The sequence below is a fragment of the Artibeus jamaicensis genome, unplaced genomic scaffold, assembly GCF_021234435.1.
Source record: "Artibeus jamaicensis isolate MK-2021 breed Jamaican fruit bat unplaced genomic scaffold, CSHL_Jam_final contig_834, whole genome shotgun sequence".
In the NCBI taxonomy this organism is placed as follows: domain Eukaryota; kingdom Metazoa; phylum Chordata; class Mammalia; order Chiroptera; family Phyllostomidae; genus Artibeus; species Artibeus jamaicensis.
Genome location: NW_026521981.1, coordinates 186873 through 210939, shown reverse-complemented (window position 1 = coordinate 210939; position 24067 = coordinate 186873). Strand labels below are relative to the sequence as shown.

General features: G+C 44.0%; 1 protein-coding gene across 1 annotated transcript in view; it reads right to left on the bottom strand.

Moving 5' to 3' along the window:
- Window positions 1-22346, bottom strand: part of LAMB1 (laminin subunit beta 1) — a 74066-nt gene extending 51720 nt beyond the window's left edge. Inside the window, exons 1-9 of the mRNA XM_053673197.1 lie at window positions 22129-22346; window positions 21875-21984; window positions 20607-20782; window positions 17909-18044; window positions 14846-14919; window positions 8823-9011; window positions 8670-8733; window positions 4749-4951; window positions 833-953 (exon numbers count right to left, since the gene is read on the bottom strand). Of these exons, the coding sequence (XP_053529172.1) occupies window positions 833-953; window positions 4749-4951; window positions 8670-8733; window positions 8823-9011; window positions 14846-14919; window positions 17909-18044; window positions 20607-20782; window positions 21875-21911 (1000 nt within the window). The 5' untranslated portion in view covers window positions 21912-21984; window positions 22129-22346. The remainder of the gene's footprint in view (window positions 1-832; window positions 954-4748; window positions 4952-8669; window positions 8734-8822; window positions 9012-14845; window positions 14920-17908; window positions 18045-20606; window positions 20783-21874; window positions 21985-22128) is intronic.
- Window positions 22347-24067: the final 1721 nt, after the last annotated feature.

The window sequence follows — 24067 nt, the reverse complement described above, 5'->3', positions numbered from 1 at the left end:
TCTTATGTGCTGATGTTTCCCCGGTGCCCATCAGAGTCTTGCCCTTGATACACTGGTTGAACTAAACTTTGGAATCATTTCCCAGGATAGACTCTGTGCTGGTCACCAGAATGTCCTTGGGGCTTTGTTCTCCTCCCTGAACTCCCTTCCACCTTTCCTGCTCTTTCTTTCTTCTCTTTACCTAAACAGTCTTAACTATTCACGCAGCGCTGGCTGGGCTGTATCACTAACAAAACCTTGACCACTCACTCCAGCCCTCACTGCTTTCTGAACTTAAAGGACACCCCTTCTCAGTGGCGGCAGAGGCAGAGGGAGGGAAGTTTATGAGAATCACTGTGTGGGGGGTTGAGGGGGTGGTGATGTTTCAAACAACACCTCTGCCCAGAGCATACCTCTGGGGCAGAGAGGTGGATGCACGGGTGGATGGAAGGATGGATGTATAGATGGAAGTAAACCAGAGGCTGCAGCTGGACTGGCAAAGAAACAAGGCCACACATTCTACTCCAAATCTCAATTTTAATGATCAACCAGGCTTTATTTTTCTTTCATTTTTCTCTCATGGGCGTCTTTCTTTAAAAATGTACACTGTCAGGGACAACATCTTTGTCTTCTACTGAATCTGCTAAACTCGTAGATGCTGCTCAGTAAATAGTAACTTATTACTTTATCCGAGTGAATATTGGTTTCCTAAGGAGTATCAGGGTAAAGCTGGGAAAGGGGTGGTAACTTCCCTTCCTTTTTATAAAACAGTGTACTGTTATTATATCTCTAAACAAAACAATGGACAGCAGAGTCTGAATTGATTCAAAATGTCCCTTTGACTGAGACTTACTTTTACAGGCATTGCTGTTTCGACCCTCAGCTGGTCTCCAGGGTAAATCGTGGTAGAAATCCAGGCACAGCTCACAGTTTAAGCCCTTGGTATTATGCCTGCACATGCAGTGTCCATGAACCTTGAAAGTTGTACAAACAGGAAAGACCAAAGTGAGAGACATGCCAGTGGCTAGATTCTCCCCACAATCAATGGAAAATATAAACCTCTTTTCATATAAATTCCTATCTCTACTGCACCACAGTGGGGATTTCTTTGTTTTTAATTTATTCCTCTCCACAGTCACTTCTATCTATTTTGTTGATGGCTATAATATTCATCTCTAGGAACTACTACTATTATATTATACATAGTCAATAAATATCTTATTAAAGTATCAATGAAAAGAACCCAGATGAACAAAATTAGTAAGTTGAGAATTTAAAAAAATACTACTTACAAGTTAAAAAGTGTATTATGATAGAAATCAACAAAAGTTATAATGGAGAATTAAATGTATACCCACCACCTGGGAACCAACTCACATTCCTGCAGGTTTTACCACTGTGCCAGATAAAAGGTTTTTCCTTGTTTTGTTTTTGACTTCAGGCACAGCACTTAAAAAAGGTTTTTTGACTAATCATTTTACATTTATATCTTTCTTTTACATTTATTTTTTCCTTTAAGAAAGGAAATATAAAACCTCAGAAAAAGATACACATTATTTTGCTTTATAAGGGCCCAAGGCACATTGCGTCACCACAGAGCTTAAACCCTCAAGGCACATAAATTCTTTCAGTCTACCCAACACGCATGTCAGCGGCATCTCACCTCAGTGCTAGTTTCTATGGAATGGAATTCCGGACCAGGACAGACAGGTCCACCCTGGGCCCACCTTGACAGGAATGCAGTTTGCAGAAGACTAAAATCCTGTCATTCCGAGGTGGTTTCACACAGACTAAAATATAGCTCCAGAGTACATACCACAGGACTCTACAGTTTCTGAATAAACAGTGCAAGGTAATGCAAGATGCGTGACAGTGACATGACAGGACATTAGCTACACACCCAATGTGTTACATTAACAAGTAAATGTAATCTTTATAGGGTTCTCTGAAAGATGTGGCAACAAGACTAGGATAAATCTCCCTTTTAGGCTCTGTTAAAGATTCTCCTTTAACTATGCAATAAATTTCTAAATGGAAAAAAAGGAAGACAAGTTTTATTTTATTTAAAAAAATTTTTAAATATATTTTACTGATTATGCCATTACAGTTGTTCTATTTCCCCCTTCATTCCCCTCCACCCTGTACCCCCCCACCCCCACCATTTCTCCCCTTTAGTTTAAGACCACGTGTCTCAAGTTCTTTAGATTCTATATTTCCCATACTATTCTTGCCCTCCCCCTATCTATTTTCTACCTACTGTCTATGCTACTTATTTTCTGTACCTTCTCCCCCCTTCTCCCACTCCCCTGTTGCTAAACGTCCATGTGATCTTCATTTCTATGGTTCTGCTCTTGATCTAGCTGTCCTCTTAGTTTGCTTTTGTTTTAGGTGTGGTTGTTAATAACTGTGAGTTTGCTGTCCTTTCACTGTTCATCTTTTTTTATCTTCTTTTTCTTAGATAAGTCCCTTTAACATTTCATAGAATAAGGGCTTGGTGATGATGAACTCCTTGAATTTGATCTTATCTGAGAAACACTTTATCTGCCCTTCCATTCTAAATGAAAGTTTTGCTGGATAGAGCAATCTTGGATGTAGGTCTTTGTCTTTCATGACTTGGAATACTTCTTTCCAGCCCCTTCTTGCCTGTAAGGTCCTGTTTGAGAAATCTGCTGACAGTCTGATGGGAACTCCTTTGTAGGTGACTGTCCACTTATCTCTTACTGCTTCTAGAATTCTCTCCTTCATTTAAATCTTGGCTAATATAATGATGATGTGCCTTGGTGTGTTCCTTCTTGGGTCCAACTTCTTTGGGACTCTCTGAGCCTCCTGGATTTCCTGGAAGTCTATTTCCTTTGCCAGATTGGGGAAATTCTCCTTTATTATTTGTTCAAATAAGTTTTCCACTGGTGGCTGTTCCTCTTCCCCTTCTGGTACGCCTATAATTAGGATGTTGGAACGTTTAAAGATGTCCTGAAGGTTCCTAAGCCTCTCCTCTTTTTTTGAATTCTTGTTTCTTCATCCTTTTCTGTTTGGTCATTTTTTTCCTCCTTCTGGTCCACTCCTTTGATTTGAGTCCCAGTTTCCTTTCCATTACTATTGGTTTCCTGTGCATTTCCATTCACTTCAATTAGTTTAGCCTTCATATGTTCCTCTAATTTGTGACTAAAATCAACCAGTTCTGTGAGCATCCTGATCACCAGTGTTTTGAACTGTGCATCTGAAAGTTTGGCTATTTCTTCATCGCTTAGATTTATGGGCTCTGGGGCTCTGAGTTGTTCTTGAGCCATGTTTTGATCTGTTCGTGCCTGTTACATATAAGGAGCAGAGCCTTAGTTGTTCACCAGGGTGGGGCCACCAAGGTTGCTGGTTTGTGACTATGTATGTGGGGGTGTGGCCAGAGAGGGGCCACCCAGGTCGCTGGTTTGTGACGCTTATGTGGGGCCGGGGTCAGAGAGGGACAATAGCGGTCCCCTCTGCTGCTTCCTGCCACTGGGCCCTGCATGGTCTGTCTCACCGCTCGCTCCTTCACTGGTTTATCTGCCCGTGAATGTGTGACCATGGTCAGCCCTCAGTGAGTCCACCACCTTGCGCCCTCAGTGGGTCCGCCTGCTACCTCCACATCTGGGATCCATCTACGGCTGCCAGTGTGCCTGGATCACGCGCCTGGATCACGTACCTGGGTCAGTCCAGTGGATCTTTCCTGCCCAATCCCACTCTGCTGCTGGCTCTGCCCCTCTTACCAGTTTGGCTGAAGGGTTCTTTGTTGTCAGACTTCCGGATAGTTCAATTTTCTGTGGTTTGGCTGCGTTTTTGTTGCTAGAACTTTGTTGTTTTTAAACTTGGTTGCGTGAGGAGGCACAGTGCTTCCACCTACACCTCCATCTTGGTGGAAGTCCCCCAGAAGACAAGTTTTAGATAGTCAACTGCACTCTGACTGTAGACAGTCAATCCTGTACCTTCTTAGATGAAAACTAACAGGCTTTGAAAAGGCAAACAGCAAGTCAGCAAGGTGCTGCCCTCGCCAGGATGGGAGGCCCAGGGTCCAGTGGAAGGGTCCCCGGGGCAGACTCAGGAGAGCCAGATTTGAAGTTCCACCTGCATTTGCTTATTTAAAGCCCTCTGGCAAATTACTTACTCTCTGGTTTCTTCTAATAAGGACAGTGGGTTTAATAATTCTTGTCTGGCTTTAAAATCCTATGGGTCTACAAAAATTATGAGTACACTCAGAAAGTGGTAAAGTACTCCAACTTTATCCATTTTGCAAATCTCCCAAATCCCAAATTTTTAAAAGTACAAAATTTGAAAACACAGGGAAAAGCGATATTAGAAGATACAAAGAAACAAAGCCCATTTGATTCCTAAATGGTATCCTGTGGTTCAGGGTTCAAATTGCCAGACTCTGTGGACTGGGATCAATGTATACTTTCTACCATAAAGATCAGAATGCTTGTGATTTTTCATCCCTTCTAAAGTAAATGAAGGATATTATTACTTAGAAAACATTTTTAACACTTAATTGATTAAAATATCTGCTGCAGCAATAGCCCACAGAAACAAATTCCAAAAATGAATTCAGTGTCTATGAGCAGTTCTTATGCTCTCATAGTCCAAGAACGTCAGCAAAGGAAAATCGACTATGGCACAAAGGCCTAACTGTAAGTCTATAAAAATAAAACCCCTAGAAAATGTGAAAAGCTTAAGGTATGACTAGCTTCAATTTTTCTTTTTCACCTGTATAAAGGGAAAAGCCACACAAAACGCCCGCTTACCATTCCTTCCACCTCTTCATTGACTCCATCCACGGGGGCGCATTCGCTGGCATGGCCATAGCAGAAGCAATTTCCGCGAACTACCATATCATAAACGGCATAGTAGTACTTCTCTCTGATTTCCATTCTGGAATCCAGAAGGTTATCTCCCAAAGTATGCAGTTTCACAAATTTGATCCTCAAGTTGGTGATTTTTAAGAGATCTATGAAGGCCACCAAGAAGATGAAAAATTGAATCAAATGAGCAACACTTCTTTTGCAATTATACATCTTTTCTCTTCATAGAAAGACTTGACAAATAAAAATGACTTAAGTCAAGTTTACCCCCCTTGTATGATCTAGATGATCACAGCAGTAAAGTTTAACATAATGTGACACTCTCTGGAAGGAAGAAAGGTTACGACCTTCTTATGAGTTTAACGAGAATGTTTATTCTGTGATGGATTTATTTGCAGACTAATGTTTCAGGAAGAACTACAAGAGTGGAGAAATTTAAGAACATGGTTGCATGATTACCAGAACCTACTGGCACATAATAAGCTAAACTATTGCCGTGCCATTTGGTTTCCATAGCAATTAGTGTCATTCTCAAAATCAGAAAATTCCATTCAGGTGGGGAAGGTTTTATCCCAGTACCCCAAATTCTCATTAATATTATCATACGATAGAAATAAACATACAGGGTGGGGCAAAAGTAGGTTTACAATTTCTGTATGTAAAATAATATGATAATTAACAAATAATACAAGAATAAATGATGTTTTACATACTCACAGTATAAACCTACTCTGGCCCTCCCTTGTATTTCTATGTTTATTTCTGCAGAGGAAAACACTATTGGAACTGCCCGCCATTTAGATGAAATCCAAGTTACTGGATTTCACCTAAAGTTCACCATGGGAGAAACATAATCCAGATACAGACTATCTCAACCAAGTTTTCAAGCAGCATGACGATCTGTAACTTTTTTGTCATAGTTTTACAATACAAATTCACCAGTACAATTACCAACACAATGTAGGGGCAGAAAGATAAAGGAGTTTAGTATTAGGATGTTGGGGCAGATTATTCTCCTACATATAAGTTACCTGTAGATCCATTTGTCATATTTTATCTTTTTCTTCCTGGGTCTATAGACCTCTGCTGATTACGAAAGCTGGACTGTCAACCACAATCTGTGGTCACTTTTTAAGAGCCACTCCATGTTCTGACCAATGTTTTCATTAATTACTGCGTTGTTCTAGCTAAAGTGGACCCCAAAAGATTGATCGGTCCATCTGCCCTCCCACTGAGCTCTGTAGCCCGAAACTGCTCCTACACTTTACTTTCATCTCTGCTGACGTATTGTCATCATTTACAGCACAGAGCAACAGGGAATTGGCCCAGCACATCAGATACTTTCAAAGCCCAAGTTCGATTTTAAACACTTACATGCATAGCTTACAAAAGACACTATAGAAAGAGCTGTGGGTTGAAAGAGAAAGCCCATGAATCCATGCATTAAACTTGGGCTCTTTGTAACATCAAAAACTAAACAGAGAAACTGTGGTCCACTGAGCTGAATGGAATTTATGAATGCCAACATTTCCTCCTGCACAAATGCTCCTACACGGAAAGAGCACAAGCGCCTATTGACGAGAGGCCAAACAACAAACTTGAAGAGCAGCTGGAGTATTTAGAAGCCCTTGAACTGATCTTTGTGGAAGCCTTCAGAAGAGCAAACACACTCCGCTCCACTTTCCTGCCATATTTAACAACTCAGCATTGCACTGACTGGTGTTCTAAGAGGCAAAATCACTTCTGAAGTGAATCTCAAAGGTCTCAACAATAGAAATAACTAAAGAGATATTGTTCCCTTGATTACAAAGTAAATCAAAAGCATGGAACAGCTAAAATGGATGCTTCTTTGATATAGAAATAGATTTTTCTGATGCCATCTAACAATAGAAGACAACGGGATTATAATGTCAACACATTCCCCAAGTCCCACAAACTTCACCTAAAGAGGAGAGACTGTGAGTCCTTTCAGGGACTTGGCATTGTGGGGTGGAGAGTGGGCTGTTACGGGGGCCCAGGGGTCATTTCTCACAAATAGATTTTGAGAGCAGGGTGGGTGTGCCTCGCAGAGCTCACTCATAAACGGCAGAGGACTGGATGCACCATTAAATATTTGTTTTACAACTGAATGAAAGAGTAAATAAATTACAGACCAGCGGCATCTGGGCCACATGTAAAATTAAGTTAAGCGAGGAAACAGCATTTTTCTGGCAATATTCCCTGGACTTCTTCCATTCTAGCCTTCCATTCTTCAGGCTGGTAGTTCCATGGGGCCTTGGTTAAAACAGGGCCCTGCTCGGCAGGGAAATAAGAATCAGCCTGCCCCATCTCACCTGACTGCAGGCACCTCAGTGGCGGGAGAGAGGCCTCACCCTTTCAGCTGGACCACAGGACCAGGTCTACACAAGACCCAAGCCACAGCTGACAGGAATAACAATAGTAGTGTAGCTTCAATGTGCTGGAAACTTTCTGTGTGTCAGCCATTTTGGTAGGTGGTTTACATACATTAAATCTCTAAACAACCCTAAGGTCAATATTACTCTCTCCATTTACAAAAAAAAAAACAAAACAAAAAAACCCAGAGGCTAAAGAAAAGTTTTAAGCAAATGACTTGCCCTAGGTCACATAGCTATTATAATATATTGCACTGGAATTTAAACCTAAATCTGTCTGACTCCAAAGCCCATTCTTTTAATTAGTGCACATTCTGCCTCCCAAAAAGATCAAAATGGAATTCTGAAAACACATAGCAAAGTTACTGAACGCTGCAGAGAGCTCTGAACGAAGAATCCTAACATAACGGGTCAAGATCTGAGTGACATTTATTTAACGTCACCTTATACCTGTTTTTCAACTCTGATCCTCAGTTTACTCAGCTGTGAAATGGAAATACAACCCTCACCCTGCTGAGCACATTGAGCATGGTGGAGACTTCTGATTTCCCCTTACTATTCTTTCTTCTTTTCTTCTTTCGATCAGAAGAGCCCCACTCAAGAGTGTGAGAGAGCGTAGGGGCAGCTAGTAAGAGATCTTCTGCAGAGGCACCTGCAGTGTAGCCATGTGACTAATTATAGCCAATGGAATGCAAGTAGAAGTGATAACAGCTGTGTGTCACTTTCCCTTCACTTTCTCCCCTCCCACAGGTTGGGACAAGTACATTGGTCCAGCACTAATTATATGGACAAAGACAGTAAGGCAGGAGGGACCTGGGAATCTGGGTCACCTACTGGCTAGGGCTGCCAGATTTAGCAATAAAGATACAAGATGTTCAGTTAAATTTGAATTTCAGATAAATAGTCATTTAGTATAATTATGTCCCAAATATCACATGGGACATAGTTATACTAAAAAAATAATTCATTGTTTATCTGCAGGTAAAATTTAATTAGATGTCACTCTGTATTTTATCTGGTGAGCCTACTCATAGCAACTGAGGTACTCTTCTCCAAAAATCCCTGTGGGTGCTTTTGTAAGAGAGAAATAAACTTCCATTTATTTGAGCCACTGTATTTTGGGAGACCCTTTGTTATAACAGCTTTATCTAATAGCTTAATCTATACATACATATACATATACACATATATACATATACTGAACAATAAAATAAATAAGGTATTGTGAGAGGCCTAACTGTTTGAGTACCTGTGACAAAAATTTTTTACTCTTATCAAAATGTGTTCCCCATCAGGGAGGATTTTGATTACTGCCAATTTCAAGAGCTTCTGGTAGGGTATTGCAGAGAAAGAATAAATGAAGAGGGTAGATTTAGCACTGAATATTTGGATTCTGGGTAGAAGTGCTCTGGATAAAAGTTCTTCTATGATTGCTATTTTCTATCAAACTTTTATTTGAAAGCAAGCTTACTCTGTATTCTTGGACTATAAGGATCTTCTATTTTGAAAGCAGGATCTAAAGCACGAAATATCACCTAAAAATAGATAGAAGAGTAGTTGGTATTTTTGCAGTGATCAAAAACTAGACCTGCAAGTAGAATATAATACAAAAAAGCAAACAAACCTCTCCTTCTGTTGATGGCTCAATGTCAGAATATCGGGAATCACAAATTATATCGTCAACTTTCGTCATGGGACCGGTTGAAATGCCTGGAAAGGAGCTCTCACAGTCATAAGCAAAGTACCTGTACACGCCCCAGGTCTTCCCAAAATCAGAGGACCGTTCTATCAGCATGGCGGCTGGGCGGAATGTCTAAAGACAGGGGAAAAAAGATTAATGTAATTTTTTTTTTTTACCTGTAAGGGGGTTTTAAAAAAATCTCAGAGGACAATCACTCAATTGACTGCATGTGGTTGGTACTTCAGAATGTAGCTGGATTTCAAATACTTCAGACGGCTCCACAGAGCCTCTTCTCACGAAGAAAGTGTCTGTCCTCTAAACCGCTCTTCCTCCCACCCTACCCAAGGTTAGTAAGCTGGTTCTCTTTAGAAGCTGACTATAAACAGGGCTTAATAACAGACAAGTCTTGGTATATTTAGTCACCAGACACATAATACGACTGTTTAGTTTGAGTGCTTCTTCTTTTAACCGTTCATTTAATTATCAGTAGATGTGTAGTACCTGCTACTCGGTACCACGCATACACTCTAGGCAGTCCAATGAGGTGTCAGTATGGGTATAAATCATTTACACACAATATGTCAAACATCGAAGTAGAGTTGTATGTGGTGTGCTTTGGGAAAGCAAGAGGAAGGAATTACTCACTCAAGAATCTGAGGAATCCTGCAGTTCCACTCCTAGCCATACACCCAAAAGGACCGATAACAGACTCAGACCCATACGCGCACAAGAATGTTCACAGCAGCATTATTCACAACAGTCAAACAGGAGAAACAACTCATATGTCCATCAACAAATGAATGGATAAATAAAAACTATATACCTGCAAATAGCATGAAATGCTATTTGACCATCAAAAGGAATGAAATTCTAATATTTCCAACATAGATGAGCCTTGAAAACATTCCAGTAAGTGAAATAAGCCAGGCACAAAAGGACAAATACTGTATGATTCCACTTGCACTAAATGTCTGGAATTGGCCAGGGCACAGAGACAGACGGGAGAACAGAGGTTCCCCGGGGTTCAGGGAGGGGTCAGTAGGGAGCTGCTGCTTAACGGTGCAGAGTTTCTATGTGGATGATAAAGAAGTTCTGGAAGTAGTACTGACAGCAACACAATATGGTGCATATGCCTAAAGCCGCCGAACTGTACACTTAAAAAGGGTTAAAAAGGCAAATTTCGGGTTCTGTATATTTTACTACACACAAAACTGGTGAATGCTTCAGAGAGAAGATGGCATCAAACTAAATCTTAAAAGGGTAACTGGGTGTTTCTCGGGCAGGGGCAGTGGAGGAAGCTGCAGGTGGCAGAAGAGGTCACTTGGGGCAGAACAGGAAGGGATTTGTCTGCCGTGAGAAGGGGTTTACTTTTCATCTTTACACAATGAAAGGGAAACACAAAGATTTAACTGGACGAAATGAAACCACGCAATAGAAAAAAGATGAAGGGTGTAACTGAAGCTTTACAGTTTGAATACAGATAACAGGTTGGAATTAACCACTCTGAAAATTTATTAAAATTAAAGTATATTGAATTAGACTTCAGTGGAAAGGGAGGGAGAGGAGAGAAACACAGATATCTGAGCTTGGGCAGTTGGGAGGACTGTGCTACTAATAACAAAGACACAAACAACTTTGTGTCTTTGAGATGCGAGGGCATTTGGTTCTGCACTAATGACATGTGAGCCACCCATATGGTGACGCCCACTAGACAATTAAAAATAGTGGTCAAGCACATGGCTGCAAGAATGGAGCTTGAAACATGGATTTGGGATTCACTGTATACTTACAATATTTGAAACCTCCACACATATAATGTCCCCCCAAAGAGCAATGGACAAGATAAAAGAGAGCCAAAGTTGGTGCTCCAGGAAAATGCATCAACAAAGGGCTAGACAAGGAAGGAAAGGGAATGGTGCCCAGAACTTTAATTACATTATTTCATTTAACCTTCTGTTGTGGGCTGAACTTTATCCTCGCAAAATTCTTATGCTGAAGACCTAACCCTCAGTACCTCAGACTACGACTGTATTTGGAGGTAGGCTCTTTAAAGGGATAAAGTAAAATGAGGTCACCGGAGTGGGTCCTAATCCATTATGACTGGTGTCCTTATAAGAAGAGATTAAGATACAGACAAGGACAGAAAGAAGACCGTGTGAAGACAAAAAAAACAAGACAGTTATCTCTAAGTCAAGGAAAGAAAAGGCCATGGAAGGAACCAACTTTGCTGATATCTTGAGCTCAGACCATTGTTTAAGCCGTCCAGTCCGTGGGACCTTGAATAGAACCCTAGGGAACCAAAACAGCCTCACAACACACTTATCTTAATGGATGAAGAAACTGAGGCTGAGAGACATCAGCTGACTTGCCAGCCATCTGTGGAGCTTGAATTCAAACCCAAGTCCAAACCTACCTTTCTGCCTCACTGACTAATGGCATAATAGAAGACTGAAAAATGGATTTTAGAGAAGAAGGATTAACAGACGAAAATCCGAGAAACAGAGGCAGGACAGAAGTTTGGGGGGGGGGGTCTCGTGAGCAGGGTCAACTGGAAATAAGCGATGAAGCAGAATGAGCACTAAGAGTAGGCAGATGCTTAGCCACTGATGAACAGGGTAAAGTAAAAGCCAGGTTGCAATGAAGATCAAGAAAGTTAAACAGAAGCTGAACAAAGACACTTCTGAATTAAAACTGGCACTTGACAGAAATTTGGGTGACAACTATGGTATACATTAGCACATCCCCAGGTCTCTGCTTGCCTCTCTTAATAATTCTGATGGTCTTTTCCACCGATAAAAGAAGACAAAGGTAAGGAAATGGAAGATCACATTTTGACAGGTTCTTTGACTTATTCAATTACTAGTTACTCAGGTTCTTCTTCTTTTTTTTTCTTAACCAATTCAGGAATATAAAAAATGGTACTTAATTAGAGCTGTAAGGTCAGGGGAAAAAACCCAGTAGCCGACTGAACCAGGGCAAACTCCCCACAAGAACAGCTCCTAGATGGCGATATCTGGGGGGAGACTGGCCTGATGTCTGTGTCACAGGGGAGCAGAGAGGAAAAGCCTTATAGCCGGTCCTTCCTTCTCCCTCCTTTCTGGAAGTGTCTAAGTCCCAGGGGACCACTGACAGGTTATCCAATTTCCTGTGGAATGAAGAAGCTGCTGGAAATGAGAACAATACATTTTACCAACAGAATGGAAGGCTTTCCACTCTCTTTGCTTAGTCACCAATCTTTTCAAGGCCTCACACTGCTGCACAGCTGCCTCTGAATTTATACTAAATAAAGGGGTTGTGGATTTGGAAACATCTGGCCATATACAAAAACACTGTGTATATGCTGAATGAATTTTGCTAGCCTAAGGAAATGCAATCCACTTAGCAGTCAGCCATGACCATGGCAAACAGGAGTAAGCATGACATGTACTCATTCTCACCCCCTTCCTGTCCTCACTGCTGTTGAGGGTATCACCACCCTCCTAGTCACTCAGCTCAGAGTCATCTTTAAGCCATCCCTGTCCTTACCCTTCCTCCTACTGCTCTGCTTCTAATCTTTCTCTGATTCACGGTTTAACCTTTGATTGATTCTAAGGGGTCCAACTGACCTTCTTAGAAAACAGGCTCCACATCTTGGTGATGATTCTCAGAGGCAGCAGTAGCAGGGTGACGGGGGTTATGTACAATCTAAAGACGCTTCCTGTAATGCTGCCCAGACATCTGGGCTGAGGATCCCAGACAGCCTCTGCATGGACACCGGTCCTCTCCTGAGTCAGCACTTTTTACACACTGACCTCAACAAGAGCTGTCCCAGGCCCCCCTTTGCATTTCCACTCGCCTCCCTCCCTGAAATACAGGTCTCATTTCTTGTCAGTTGCTCCCTATTTCCTATACAATTCACACTCCTCAGGAAGGAGTCAAGGTCCTTCTGTCCTCTTACTTCCTTTCTCCCCTCACCACTCCAAGGTCAAGGTAAATCTACATTGTTCGTGTGAACAAACCCTGCCAGAGGTATGCTCTCAGACTGTTTCCTTTGCCCAGGATAGCTTTTCTTCCACTTCCTCCCACTGAAATCCTGCTTGCTCTTCCTGGCACAGGTCAAGGGCAGCCCATGGCCTCTCCTCATGAAGCTTCCTCTCGTATTCCAGGCTAAAATTAATCTCCCACTCCTCCGTGCTAACGCACACTATCTGACCTTCTGCTGTAGCCGTTCGCACACTCAACCGTGTATGATAGTCATTTGCAAGTTTGTTTCTCCCCGAGAAAACTGGAAGCTCCAGGAAGGTAATAACTCCACTATCTTTACAATATCCCATAAAACCTGGAGCAGTTTCTTACAAATGGAAGGTGGTTAGACTCATTCATTTACTTACTCATGTCTCAGTAAATATTTGCAAAAGCAATTCTGGGCCAAGTATTAGCATATATAAAAACTATCACATTCATTTCCTACTGGGAAACAAAATCCCACTAGGAAATCCCACTGGGGCCTACCCTACTAGGCCAGGGTAGTGAGATCACCCCTATTCCCAAAGCAGAGGGGTATAGAGGTCACACAACCCTACAATGTAGGTGATACTGTCGTTTGCACTTTCCAAAGAGGGAAGCTGAAGCTCTGGCCATGCACACCAGCAAAGGGCAGAATGCAGGTCCACACCCAAGTCACAACCATAGAGGTTGCTTTTCACACATGGACTAGAACCCAAAGATGAGTACTCGCTCATAAAGTGTGACGCCTTGTTCCCATTCTTCACATCTCAGTTAAATCCCCACCTCCTCCATCTGACCTTCTGTGCTTCTGGGCAGAACTGCATCTCTGGCCCGTTGTACTCACTTGAACGAGTTTCAACTATGAAATATGTGCCCAAAGGACTTTCGGATATAAAGGAACTCAGAACTACCCATGTATGTGAACAGATGCCCTTTCCAGAGTAAAAAAATAGGGCCATAAACATTAATAAAGATGACTGAGTGTATGCAGGTGTCACGTAACAGGAAGGCAGTATCCTTACACGTAGCTGAGTTTTAATCCTAACTGCCACGTTGAGTGTGTGATAAATGAAGGGACAAGGAGTAAGTGAGGAAGGTGCTGAGGGGAAGCCTTCCCCACCCACTCAGTATCAGGTGTCACTGTGTAAACCTTCCCCCTCAAGCCCAGCATCCCTCCCAGTCCCGTTCTGACCTCCACGCCCACACGTGCCCCAGCCTCACCGGCTTCAGTAGCAGATACAAATGAGACTTTCATGGCTACCTGCCCACATGGTAAACTAACCTGGCACCTTTTCCTAACCTGAGAGGGTACAGATAAGGCCCCCAACTCCAACTGGAAACTATTCTCAAGTGATTTGAATCTGAGAAGTAGTTAAGTAAATTATGGGCTTGGTGTGCACCAGCATGTACTGTAAGCCGTGTGAAAACTGTCATTTCCAGGCAGCTGCTTGAGAAGAAACAAAGGGACTTTATGCAGAGACATTCCCTCATCCTGGAGTCATTTTACATCTCAAAAAGAAAAAGGATGAGAAAATCCACATTTAAGAAGGCATACAGAGTTCTTAAGGAACTGTAAACTGTTCTCACAAATTCTGCAAAACCTCGGAAACTAAAGACAATGCACTTCCTTTTCAGTTACCAAACTCAGCATTTCAGATCAGGGATTTACTCTCCAGATGTTTTGTTGTGGCTTGGGAGAGTCAGAGCCTGCCTCTCTCCATGGGGAAATAAAAGATACCCAATTAAAACTTTACAGTTTAATTACCTTAGAATAATGGCTTTCTCTACTTATTGCCATAAAGATAGAGTATTGGTTAAGCATAGTTATTTATGCCCATGTTTAAAAAACTGCCCAATTATCCCAACTGATGATGGCAACAATAATATTTAAGTTCCCATTCAGGTCAGTTCACAAAAGACACCAGTTTCGAAAGGGGGAATGCACAGAGTCCCTTGCCAGGAAGTTATGGATTCCTTACCTTGAAGGTCATAATGAGATGAGTAAAATGGAATTCTGCTTCCAAATCCAGTTGGATGGTTACATTTTCCACGCCTACAGATTTAAAAAATAACACAAAACAGTAAGGTAATCAGGAACATCTATGAACAGTTGAGACTATTTTCTTAAGTTATCATTATGCTCCTTATAGAAATCCTCTGTGCCTGAAAGAGGCAGATAAGATGACAATACACCCCTGTCCTGACTAAGGTGGCGAAGCACAAATCGGAAGGATCCTTCGGTCTTCCACAAGTCCGCCTGGAGCCTAGCATGTTGATCTGCCCACTGGAATACAACATCTGGCAGCATGCCTCTAGCTGTGTCAAGGCCATCTTTACTTAGGAAACAGTGAAACATCTTCCCACCCCTCTAAGCCAAGAGGCTCTCCAAGGGGAAAGGAGAGGGGCAGTTCCTGAGCACAGCAGGGGCTCGGCTTGCAGTCTAAATCAAAGGACACATCCTCCTTCAGGAGGAACACAGATACCCCTTTTTTCCTATGCAGCAGTAAGGAAAATAAGAGTTACACTCCAATTTAGAGAAACCCATCTCTGATGGGGAAGGCTTTGGATGCATTTCCACAATTGAAAAACGATGCCAAAGAGACAAAAGCATTGGTCCAATAAACAAACTAGCCCAGACAAATACTAACATCTCCTCTTTAAGGGGAAAGCCTGAACAAACAAATGAGCCTTTGCGCCATGCCCCCAGGGTACATCAGACCGACTATAACACACAGAAAGGCCACTGGAATTCCAGGGAGGGACAACATCTCCGCCCAAATCCCTTGGGCCCTGCCTGTTTGGTAAAGGAGACCTTCCACCTTTCCTGTGCTTCAGAGAGCTTTTAGGGCCTATCTTCCAGAGCAAAGGAAGCCTCAAATGCTAGAAGACAGGAATGGGTCAGAATGAATCATATCACCAGCTGATGTATTTTCAGGAAATCAGTTGGACTTTTGAAATAAACTCTCCAGCTGGGAAACTACCAAGTCAATTGGGGGAGGGGAGAGTGGTCACTGGAACGGATATGAGTTAGCTGGAATGTTACAGAAAAACATTATAATCATCCTAGCTTTACTAAATTATTAAAAAGAACCATATTATAAACCTGTTCTGGACATTTCTTTTCATGTGAAATGTTAGCCAAGCAACCATATGTCTCTCTTCTCCCAAGCTTTTAAAAATGTGAAATATTTGTTCAGAATGAAGAGATAACGAAATAACAAAGTACAGACAAGACTAGTACCATTTCTGCAACATACGACCCTGTGCTGCGACGCATGGCCTAAAAGCACGTCCACTTTAAATTTATAACCTAGTAAAGCACTACAGGTTTGTTTTTTTTTTTTAATATGGGAAGAAAAATCCATCGAGAAGAAACAAGACCGTTCTTACACGGTGTATTTGATTTCTGTCAGACCTAGGAACAGATCACCATGAAGGGGAAATTCAGAGCAACTGTACATGCCAAGCCCGAGAACTGATCATTTAATGCCACCATGGAAAGCTTGGTTTGGACAAAAAACACAGAAGGTAGATAAAAATCACACTTACAAAGAGAGTCCTTAATTGTGCAGACGACAGAGAAATGACAGGTGACAGTAATCACTGGTCTGACTTTCTAGAGGCCGAGCCCCATCCGCCTCATGTCATCTAACCTTGTCTCACAGCGACAGAGAAATCAAGCCCCTCTCATTGGAAAACCCTTCTTTCTGGCGTTTGGCTTCTCTTGCCATACAAATTAAAAGTTGCGGAAATTTTTTACTGACGTAACCAAGAAAAACCTCTTTAGAACTACAGCATGAGTTAAAATGATGAACTATTTTCTTATCCATCACCTAAAATGGGAATGGTCTTGCTTTTCTCACACTGAGGCATCCTCCTTCTGTTTCCATTTCTCTAGAAGGTGAACAGTCAGGAAATGCTCAATTAATTGTAATAAGCTCTACACTATCTCAGGGGTCCTCTGTGTTCAGGTGCAGATTTACGAAAACTTTCACACTGATCTATTGACTAAGAGATCCTCCTATAAGAATTAATAAAGCTCTAACAGATACATGCTTTCTGGGGACCAGTCTGTTTCAATCAAGCTGGTAACCGGTGGAGTCCCAAGGCCAATCAATGAACAATTCAACCCTCCCCAGAAACTAACAGTCTTTTAGAAAGCATGTGAGACTTTTCTAGTCAATGATGAGGAAATCTATTAAGGAGTTCTTTACGAAATGATGAATGACTGCAAGCACCCAAAACACCTCAGGTAGAGGGCGTCTAACAACCAGATGTAGTAGTGTCCATGCTTTCTATGGGCAGGCTTAGGTTCACTCCTGAAAGCCCTTACTCATAATTTTTTTTAAACCTAATGATACTTGGTTAATTAACAAACACAGTAACTCTACCTTTATTCCCCAAAGCTCAGCATTCAAGTTGAAAATAAATGTAAAAATAATTTTGGTTTAATTTCACAGAAATAGTAATACCATATTTGATGAATTTATTAAACCAAAAGCCAAAAGGCAAAGCAGAGCTGAAAGATCAAACTGACATACTCACTGGGGAAATGGACTTGGGGTCACAGACATGTTGATCGAGTCTTTGAAAAATCACATCTAGTACTTACTTACTCATTGTACTATCAGTTTTTCTTTAGATGGAAGGAAGGTGGTGATAGTGGTGGGGGCTGATTCTGCCCTTTCATTTGGGGCTGATCCAAATGAGAGATGCTATATTTTTGTGGAAGAAAAAGGGCCTGAGAGAATACAGGCCTTCCCACGCCCTCCTTAGCGCCTACTCACTCCCCAAAGGCCCCCCTCAGAACGAGGACTAGGGATTACTTTGGTTTAGCATGAAAGACTGCTTTCTTATAGGGAGTGCATGCTCGGGAAGAAGGATCAGATTTTACCAGAGAAGTTAGTGCTTCAGGCAGTAAATCTATCAAAGGCCATGATCACAGGACAGAGGAACCATAATTACAAGTACCCAGGAGTCTGTCAACCCCTTCCAAGTGACCAATCACACTCCACAAACTTGTCCCCACACGAACCACATACCATTTTCAGATTGCCACCACATCTTAAGGCGGTTTGGAGCAAATGTAGTGACCACATTTTCAATGAGATGACTGTCAGGATTGAGGGTCTCATCATAAGGATCTTGTGAGTTGCATATGAAGCATTTTTTGTCCTCCTGAAAGCAAAGTGACGTTCATGAGCCTGGGAAATAATCACTCACACACACACACACACACACACACACCTCCCACGATAAAATTCAAGCCCATAATACAAAAATCAAACTTACTTGTTTCAAAGAAAAAAAATGAATGTGCCAACATTATTTAAGTAACATGTCACATGCCTTTCCCTTTAACTTACAGCATATGAAGTTCTAAAAATTTCCTCCTGTGTTGCAAATTCAAGGTCATAAGTAAAAGAAGGTATTGTTTCCACCGGCTATTAATGTAATCAAAATGAAATTTCTAGGCTTAAGCCTTCATCTCAATAAATAGCTAGACAAGCTCACTCTTCAAGTAAAATGCAGAATAGGTATTAGAGAATTTTTGCTGACAGAGCAAACTGAAAATAAAAGAAAAAAAAACCAATTCACTCAGCCTGATTTCCTAAAACCTACATCAAGCAGAAATCAGCTATCAGGCAGATGTATTCAAGAGCCTTTGGGAACTACAGAACAAGATTTCTTAGCTTCTACTCTGCCCAAGCTTGGGCAGTGAACCAGCTGGTTGGTGGTGGCCTACAAACAACACACTCCTCCAGATATCTGGGGAGCAGGGGTACCAGGCTGTCCCGTTGTGCTGGGAGCACTGTGAACTGTGACCAACTCGAAGAACAGCAAAGTGGACCTGACCTGGAACTGAGGATACTTCAGGCTGTAGACTCTCTGAACTGCCCCTCCTCACTCTCCTTCTCCCCACCCCGGCAGCTGGGTCAGGAGAGTTCAAAGAGCCCTCTTTGTATTCCAGCACAGCAAATCATAAATGACATGACTTAACAGTTCCCTCTTCCCCACAGAGCTCTGGTTTCTACCTAAGTTTTCTGAAGTGCAGGTTCCCCTTAAGTCTGAGAATGCACTGAGACTGAAATCTATAGAGACCCACACACATCTTACAAAAACATTTAAGCAATGGTGGTATTCTTAGGAGGACATTATCACCTGGCAGTACTTTACAATTCTATTTACCTTCTTCCTCCCTAAAGGATTTAGAACCCGGCAAAAATGTACTAATGAAAATACAGAGACCAGAAGTCAGCGGTGCAGTGGGACCCTGAACAAAACAGAAGCTTCCTGACTCGGTCTTACACCCGCTAAAAGCCTGAGGGGAGGGCACGCCCAGCCCCTTTCTTTAAGACCTGGGATCTGTGGAGAGCACTCTACAATTTCTTGGCTAATCACCTAAACCAGAGAGTCTGGTTCTGCTTACTTTTAACACAAATAGTTCATATCTCATTCTGGTCAAAACTGGTTTCAGAATTAGGCGATTCGTTACAGAATAGCCTGGTCTCTGAGGTAGATACTAGCATAATATTTTAAGTTCAATGTGTATGCTAATATTAGAAAAGGTAACATCTACTGCCTTCATTAACTTTTCAAGGACACTAATACCGAAGAACAATTACCAGAACTTACAAAAAGTTTAATTATAGCCTCCTTTTTAATCAGGAGGAAACAGTCTAGACATCTCTGCATCAATCTGGAAGCAAAGGAGTGGAATCCACTTTACCACATTCCTTCGGCTTACTTTATCAGGTTTCCAGAATGGGCTCCCCTTCTGCTTTGTAAAAGCGACTCCATTTTAAGGAATCTGCTATGTAAACCATACCACACCGCCTTCTTCCTAAAGGGCAGGCATACAGGTGGATGAAGCAACCAAAATTTGACTAATTGGTCTGGAACTTGCCCCACTTGTGAGATTAACACCTGTTTGCCTGAGAGGCCAGAGATATCAGTCTCCTTTTTAAAAATCAAGGAAAGGGATTCTCATTCTGGATGGTTTCCATTTTTTCTTATAGAACGTGTTGACTTTATAAAAGTGTGACTTCTGCAATCTAAAATCTGCTCCTACTTTTAGAAACAGAAAACAGCCTGAAATTCCATTTAGGTCCTCATCTATCAGGGTACCATTGGCAACCAGGTCATTTTGAAAACGAAAGCATCTGATCCTCGTATCTAATAAAGGTGGATGGGAGAACAGTACCAAACGGGGCGAGAAACACCTGTCCGATGACTGGAGTGACCTTACAAAGGTCAGGGCTGTAATATTCTTTGTCCAAGTGCAAAATTTGAAAAGAAAAAAAAATCCAAGATCACTACTCGTTATTTAAATAGAAAGAGAAGAAGAAAAGAAAAAAGAATTGTTTTCACCCGTATTTCCACAGGGGAAAGATTAAGCACTCGCTCGCGCACGCACACACACAGGATTTCTGGAGCCCCTGGAGCGGGTGGGTTGGTGCTTGCGGGTTAGGGCAGTGGCAGGGGCCAGGTCTGTCTGCAGCCCTGTCTTTCCATACTGCCCGTGCCGGCAGCGGTGACCACAGGAAACGTTTGGCGGATGCAACTGTGCAAACTGAGATTGGGCAAAAGGATGGGTTTACCAGCCGAATCCCGGGCCTCCCTGGCTTGCCCGCTTCCTATCTGGATGGGTGGCAGGATGAGGAGTCCCCCGGGCCAGCCTCTTTGGTCTGGACTGGAGGACGTGCGCATAGAGCGTCCAGCTGGGCTCTCCGCGCTCACCTGGAGGTGGCTAACGATGCAGTAAGGCTCGGGCGTGTGCAACCCGCATGTCGAGGTTACCGAAAGCCTCTGTGCTCGGCCGATGAGAAGGTCGCCGGTGGCTGGGTAGCAGCTGCCCTCCGCGCAGCCGTAGCTGAACTCTGGTTCTTGAGCGCGCACTCGGACCCCGAACACCGCTGCGTACGGGGCAGATGGGGGTGGGGAATGGGGGATTGGGAGTGGAAAGCGAGCCCGAGCAAAAGGAACAAGCAGGGGCCAGGATAGTGTAGGTTCAGAAGAAAGCAGAATGCACAGAAAAGAGACAATGGAGAGGTGAGTGAGGGGAAGGCAGGAACGTGGAGAGGCGAATTTGGAGAGAAACAGAGATATGATCTCAGGCTTATCCAGCAGCCAAGGGCATCGCGCCCACCCTGATTTGCCCTGGGGGTGGGGGCAGCTCCGGACACGAAAGACCTAGGTGCAGACCCGCCACTTCGACGTGACTTGACCTGGGTGCAATGTAGTGAGTGGGCAGCCAAACGCCGCACATCTGCGCTGGAGTGTGTATGTGAACCCGCGGGCACGCGGCAGCCCGTGCATCTTCGCTGTGAATGCGAATGTGTGCACGCGCGGAAATCTGTGATCAAGGGGGCACAGGAGAGTGTGTACGTGTGGGCGCGCGCACACGTGCACGCGCAAAGATCCCTGGATGTGGGGCAGAGGCGGCTGGCTCGCGAGGGAGTCCGCTTTCCCGAGCGAGGGGCGAGCGGAGAATTCCTGAAGCTCTGCAGCAGCTTCAACGCTTTGCCATTCCAGGGTAGCTCCGCGTCCAGCTGTTTCTGGCGCCATCCGGGGGCAGACGGCGCTAGTTAATTAAATCCACATGGCCCCAATCTGTTCCCAGGACGAAGCCTGCGCTCAGCTCGGGCAATTTCCTGGGAAATGGGCTGCGGGGGGCCTTCCGCAGCGACCCATGCCACCCCAAGGAGCCTTCCCCCCGCAGTGAAGAGCCCCAGCAGGAATATGTAAAGTCCGGAGCAGCGGCCGCTGGACCCAGAGCTCTGGGCACAGAGCTGGGAGTATGCGGGTCCGCGATGATCCTCACGCGCCGTCTTCAGCGGCCACCGATGGCGCTGGCGTTTAATCCCAGCGCATAATTTCCACTCCAGTCCCTCTCCCTATCCCCCAGGTGCCCTCGAAGCTGGGTCAAAAGGCTTTGGAAAAGGCTTTGGGGTTTTCTTTCCCCACATCCAACCCCACCCCTTCCCCCACCGTTTCCTCGGAATTACCTAAGACACTGAAAGCGAACACCTGGAGCAGCCCCATGTCCAGTCCCTGCAGCCGAGGGGACACGGCAGAGGAGCGATCACCGAGCCGCTTGCCCCGTCTTCCCGTGTTCCTTTATGGAGCAGTGGAGTAGGGGGGAAAAAAGGCAAATGTTCAGAAAGAGGCGAGGGGCCCTTCCATTTCCTGCCGCTCCCACGGAAACAGGGGGTGGGAGGGTGGGGAGGGGGAAATCGCGCAAGCACTTTGTTCAGCTCACCCGACGATGCGAGCGCTCTCCCAGCGGCCGGCAGCCCAAGCCAAAGAAGGGAATTAGAAAGTTTAGCCTTGAGAGGAACCGAGGGAGGCGCCTCTGCTCATGCGCATTTGGAGAGTCGGCGGAGGGGGAGGGCGGCGGGAGGCCACAAGTTGGCCTGGAGGGGCGCTTTTGTTTTAAGGACGCGGCCGCCGTCGCTGCAGGGTTGCCTCTTCCAATTCCCCGTGAGGGGCTGCGGGGCTGCCACCCGATGTGGGTCCCCAGCGGTGTGCAGGGGGCGGGCTGTGCCTGGACTGGTCTTGGAGGAGGGTGTTCAGATCACTGGGCTTGGAAGGCTGGTCGAGACCTCCCGCGCGCTCCTGCAATTTACATTTGCAAGGAGTGAGTCAGGAAAAGGTGCCCTAGGTTACTAGTTCTTGCACTAAGCACTCCTGGAAGGCCGGTTAAACCTTTACTCAGGGTCGACAAGTCAGGCAGGTTCCTGGGAAACGAACTGTCTGGCATCGGTACCGCTGAGCTTGGACTAGGTGGGACATCTGTGTCTTCGTACCAGGAAAGAAAATTGCTCTTCACTTCGCTCCCTTTGCGCACACAATTATCCAGGACCCGCCCAAGTGGCCACGGCATTGCATTACCCATGTGTTTTTAAAAATAGACTTCTTATCTAAATTTAGATGATGGCTCTAATTCAGTTAATTTCTCGATCGACACTTTTGTTAAGTGACACCTTTTCCCATCTCACCTTGACAGGGTTGACTCAACAAGGAAGCTGGAGGTCTCTTCATGAGACGCACTTTCTCACAATCTTAAGCACCATGTCCGCAATACTAGAGAGAAACTCCATGGTACCTGTACATATAATGAGGTAGGGGAGAGGAGCTCTAATGAAAGGTCTCAAGCGACGCCGTGTGTGACCTGTCTGGTTAAATAAAAGGTAAAGGTAAGCTCACCAATCTCCTAGGAGTTGGAGCGGGGAGGGAGTTGAGTAGCAGGACTCTGCCTCCCTTTCTGTGAATTAGCCTAGTTCTTCTGCCTTAGCAACGGATACAGTCAGGCTTTAGCTTTCCTGAGTCCTGCTCTGCGCAAAAGTGCCTGGAAGAGGGAAATATAATTAGTCGTTAGCCCTAGTCAGGAGATTTCGCTTGCTTTCTGATTAATCGCCCAGGGAGAAGGGGTAAGTGCCCAGTTAGTTGGTCAGTTTTTAACTCAGCTGTAATGAAATAGGGCCCGGGAAACTTTAATCATTAGACCATAGAGTAAGTCGCTTTATGAGTTTATAAATATGCTTTCGCTGAGGGAGGCAGGAGCCGCAGGTCTTAGGGATGCATTAATTATTCACCAAACAGCACTTGCCCTGCTGCAGCCTCTAACTTGCGCAGGACCCTTGTGCTGGCCGGGCAGCCAGAGAGCGCTGAGAAAGCAGGTGCTCTTTGAAGGTTTAATGTTGCAATGCAGGGTCTTCAGAGCTTAATTAAAAGTATTAAAAGACAAATCTCTCTTACCGTTGTCCAGCTTTTAATATTCTGGGCCAGAGTTGCTTATTATAGTTTTTCATCCATACAAATCGCAAGCATCGTTCAGTTGTGCCTCTTTCCTGAGAGGAAAGCCCTCTGCTGTCAGAGCCGCCGAGCCCTCCTGGCTACAAGGCAGTTAGTTACACCTGTCCCTGGTCAGCGTCCTCTCCAAGGGCAATGAGTTCCTCACCCTCAGCACTCTTCTGAAGCCCCCCACTGTCCAGACCACCTCATTCAGTAGTAAACTTAACACTACTAAGAAAATTAGAGATTTGCTGTTGGGTTGGTTTTTTTTTTTCAGGTATATGTGCAGGGGGGAACCTGTGTAACACTCACTCACCTGTCCACTCCTTCTATGAATTTGTCTCTATTCATTCCCGCCTTTATGTTCTGTGCTTTTGTCCCCAAAGTGTGTGTCCTCTTCTCAC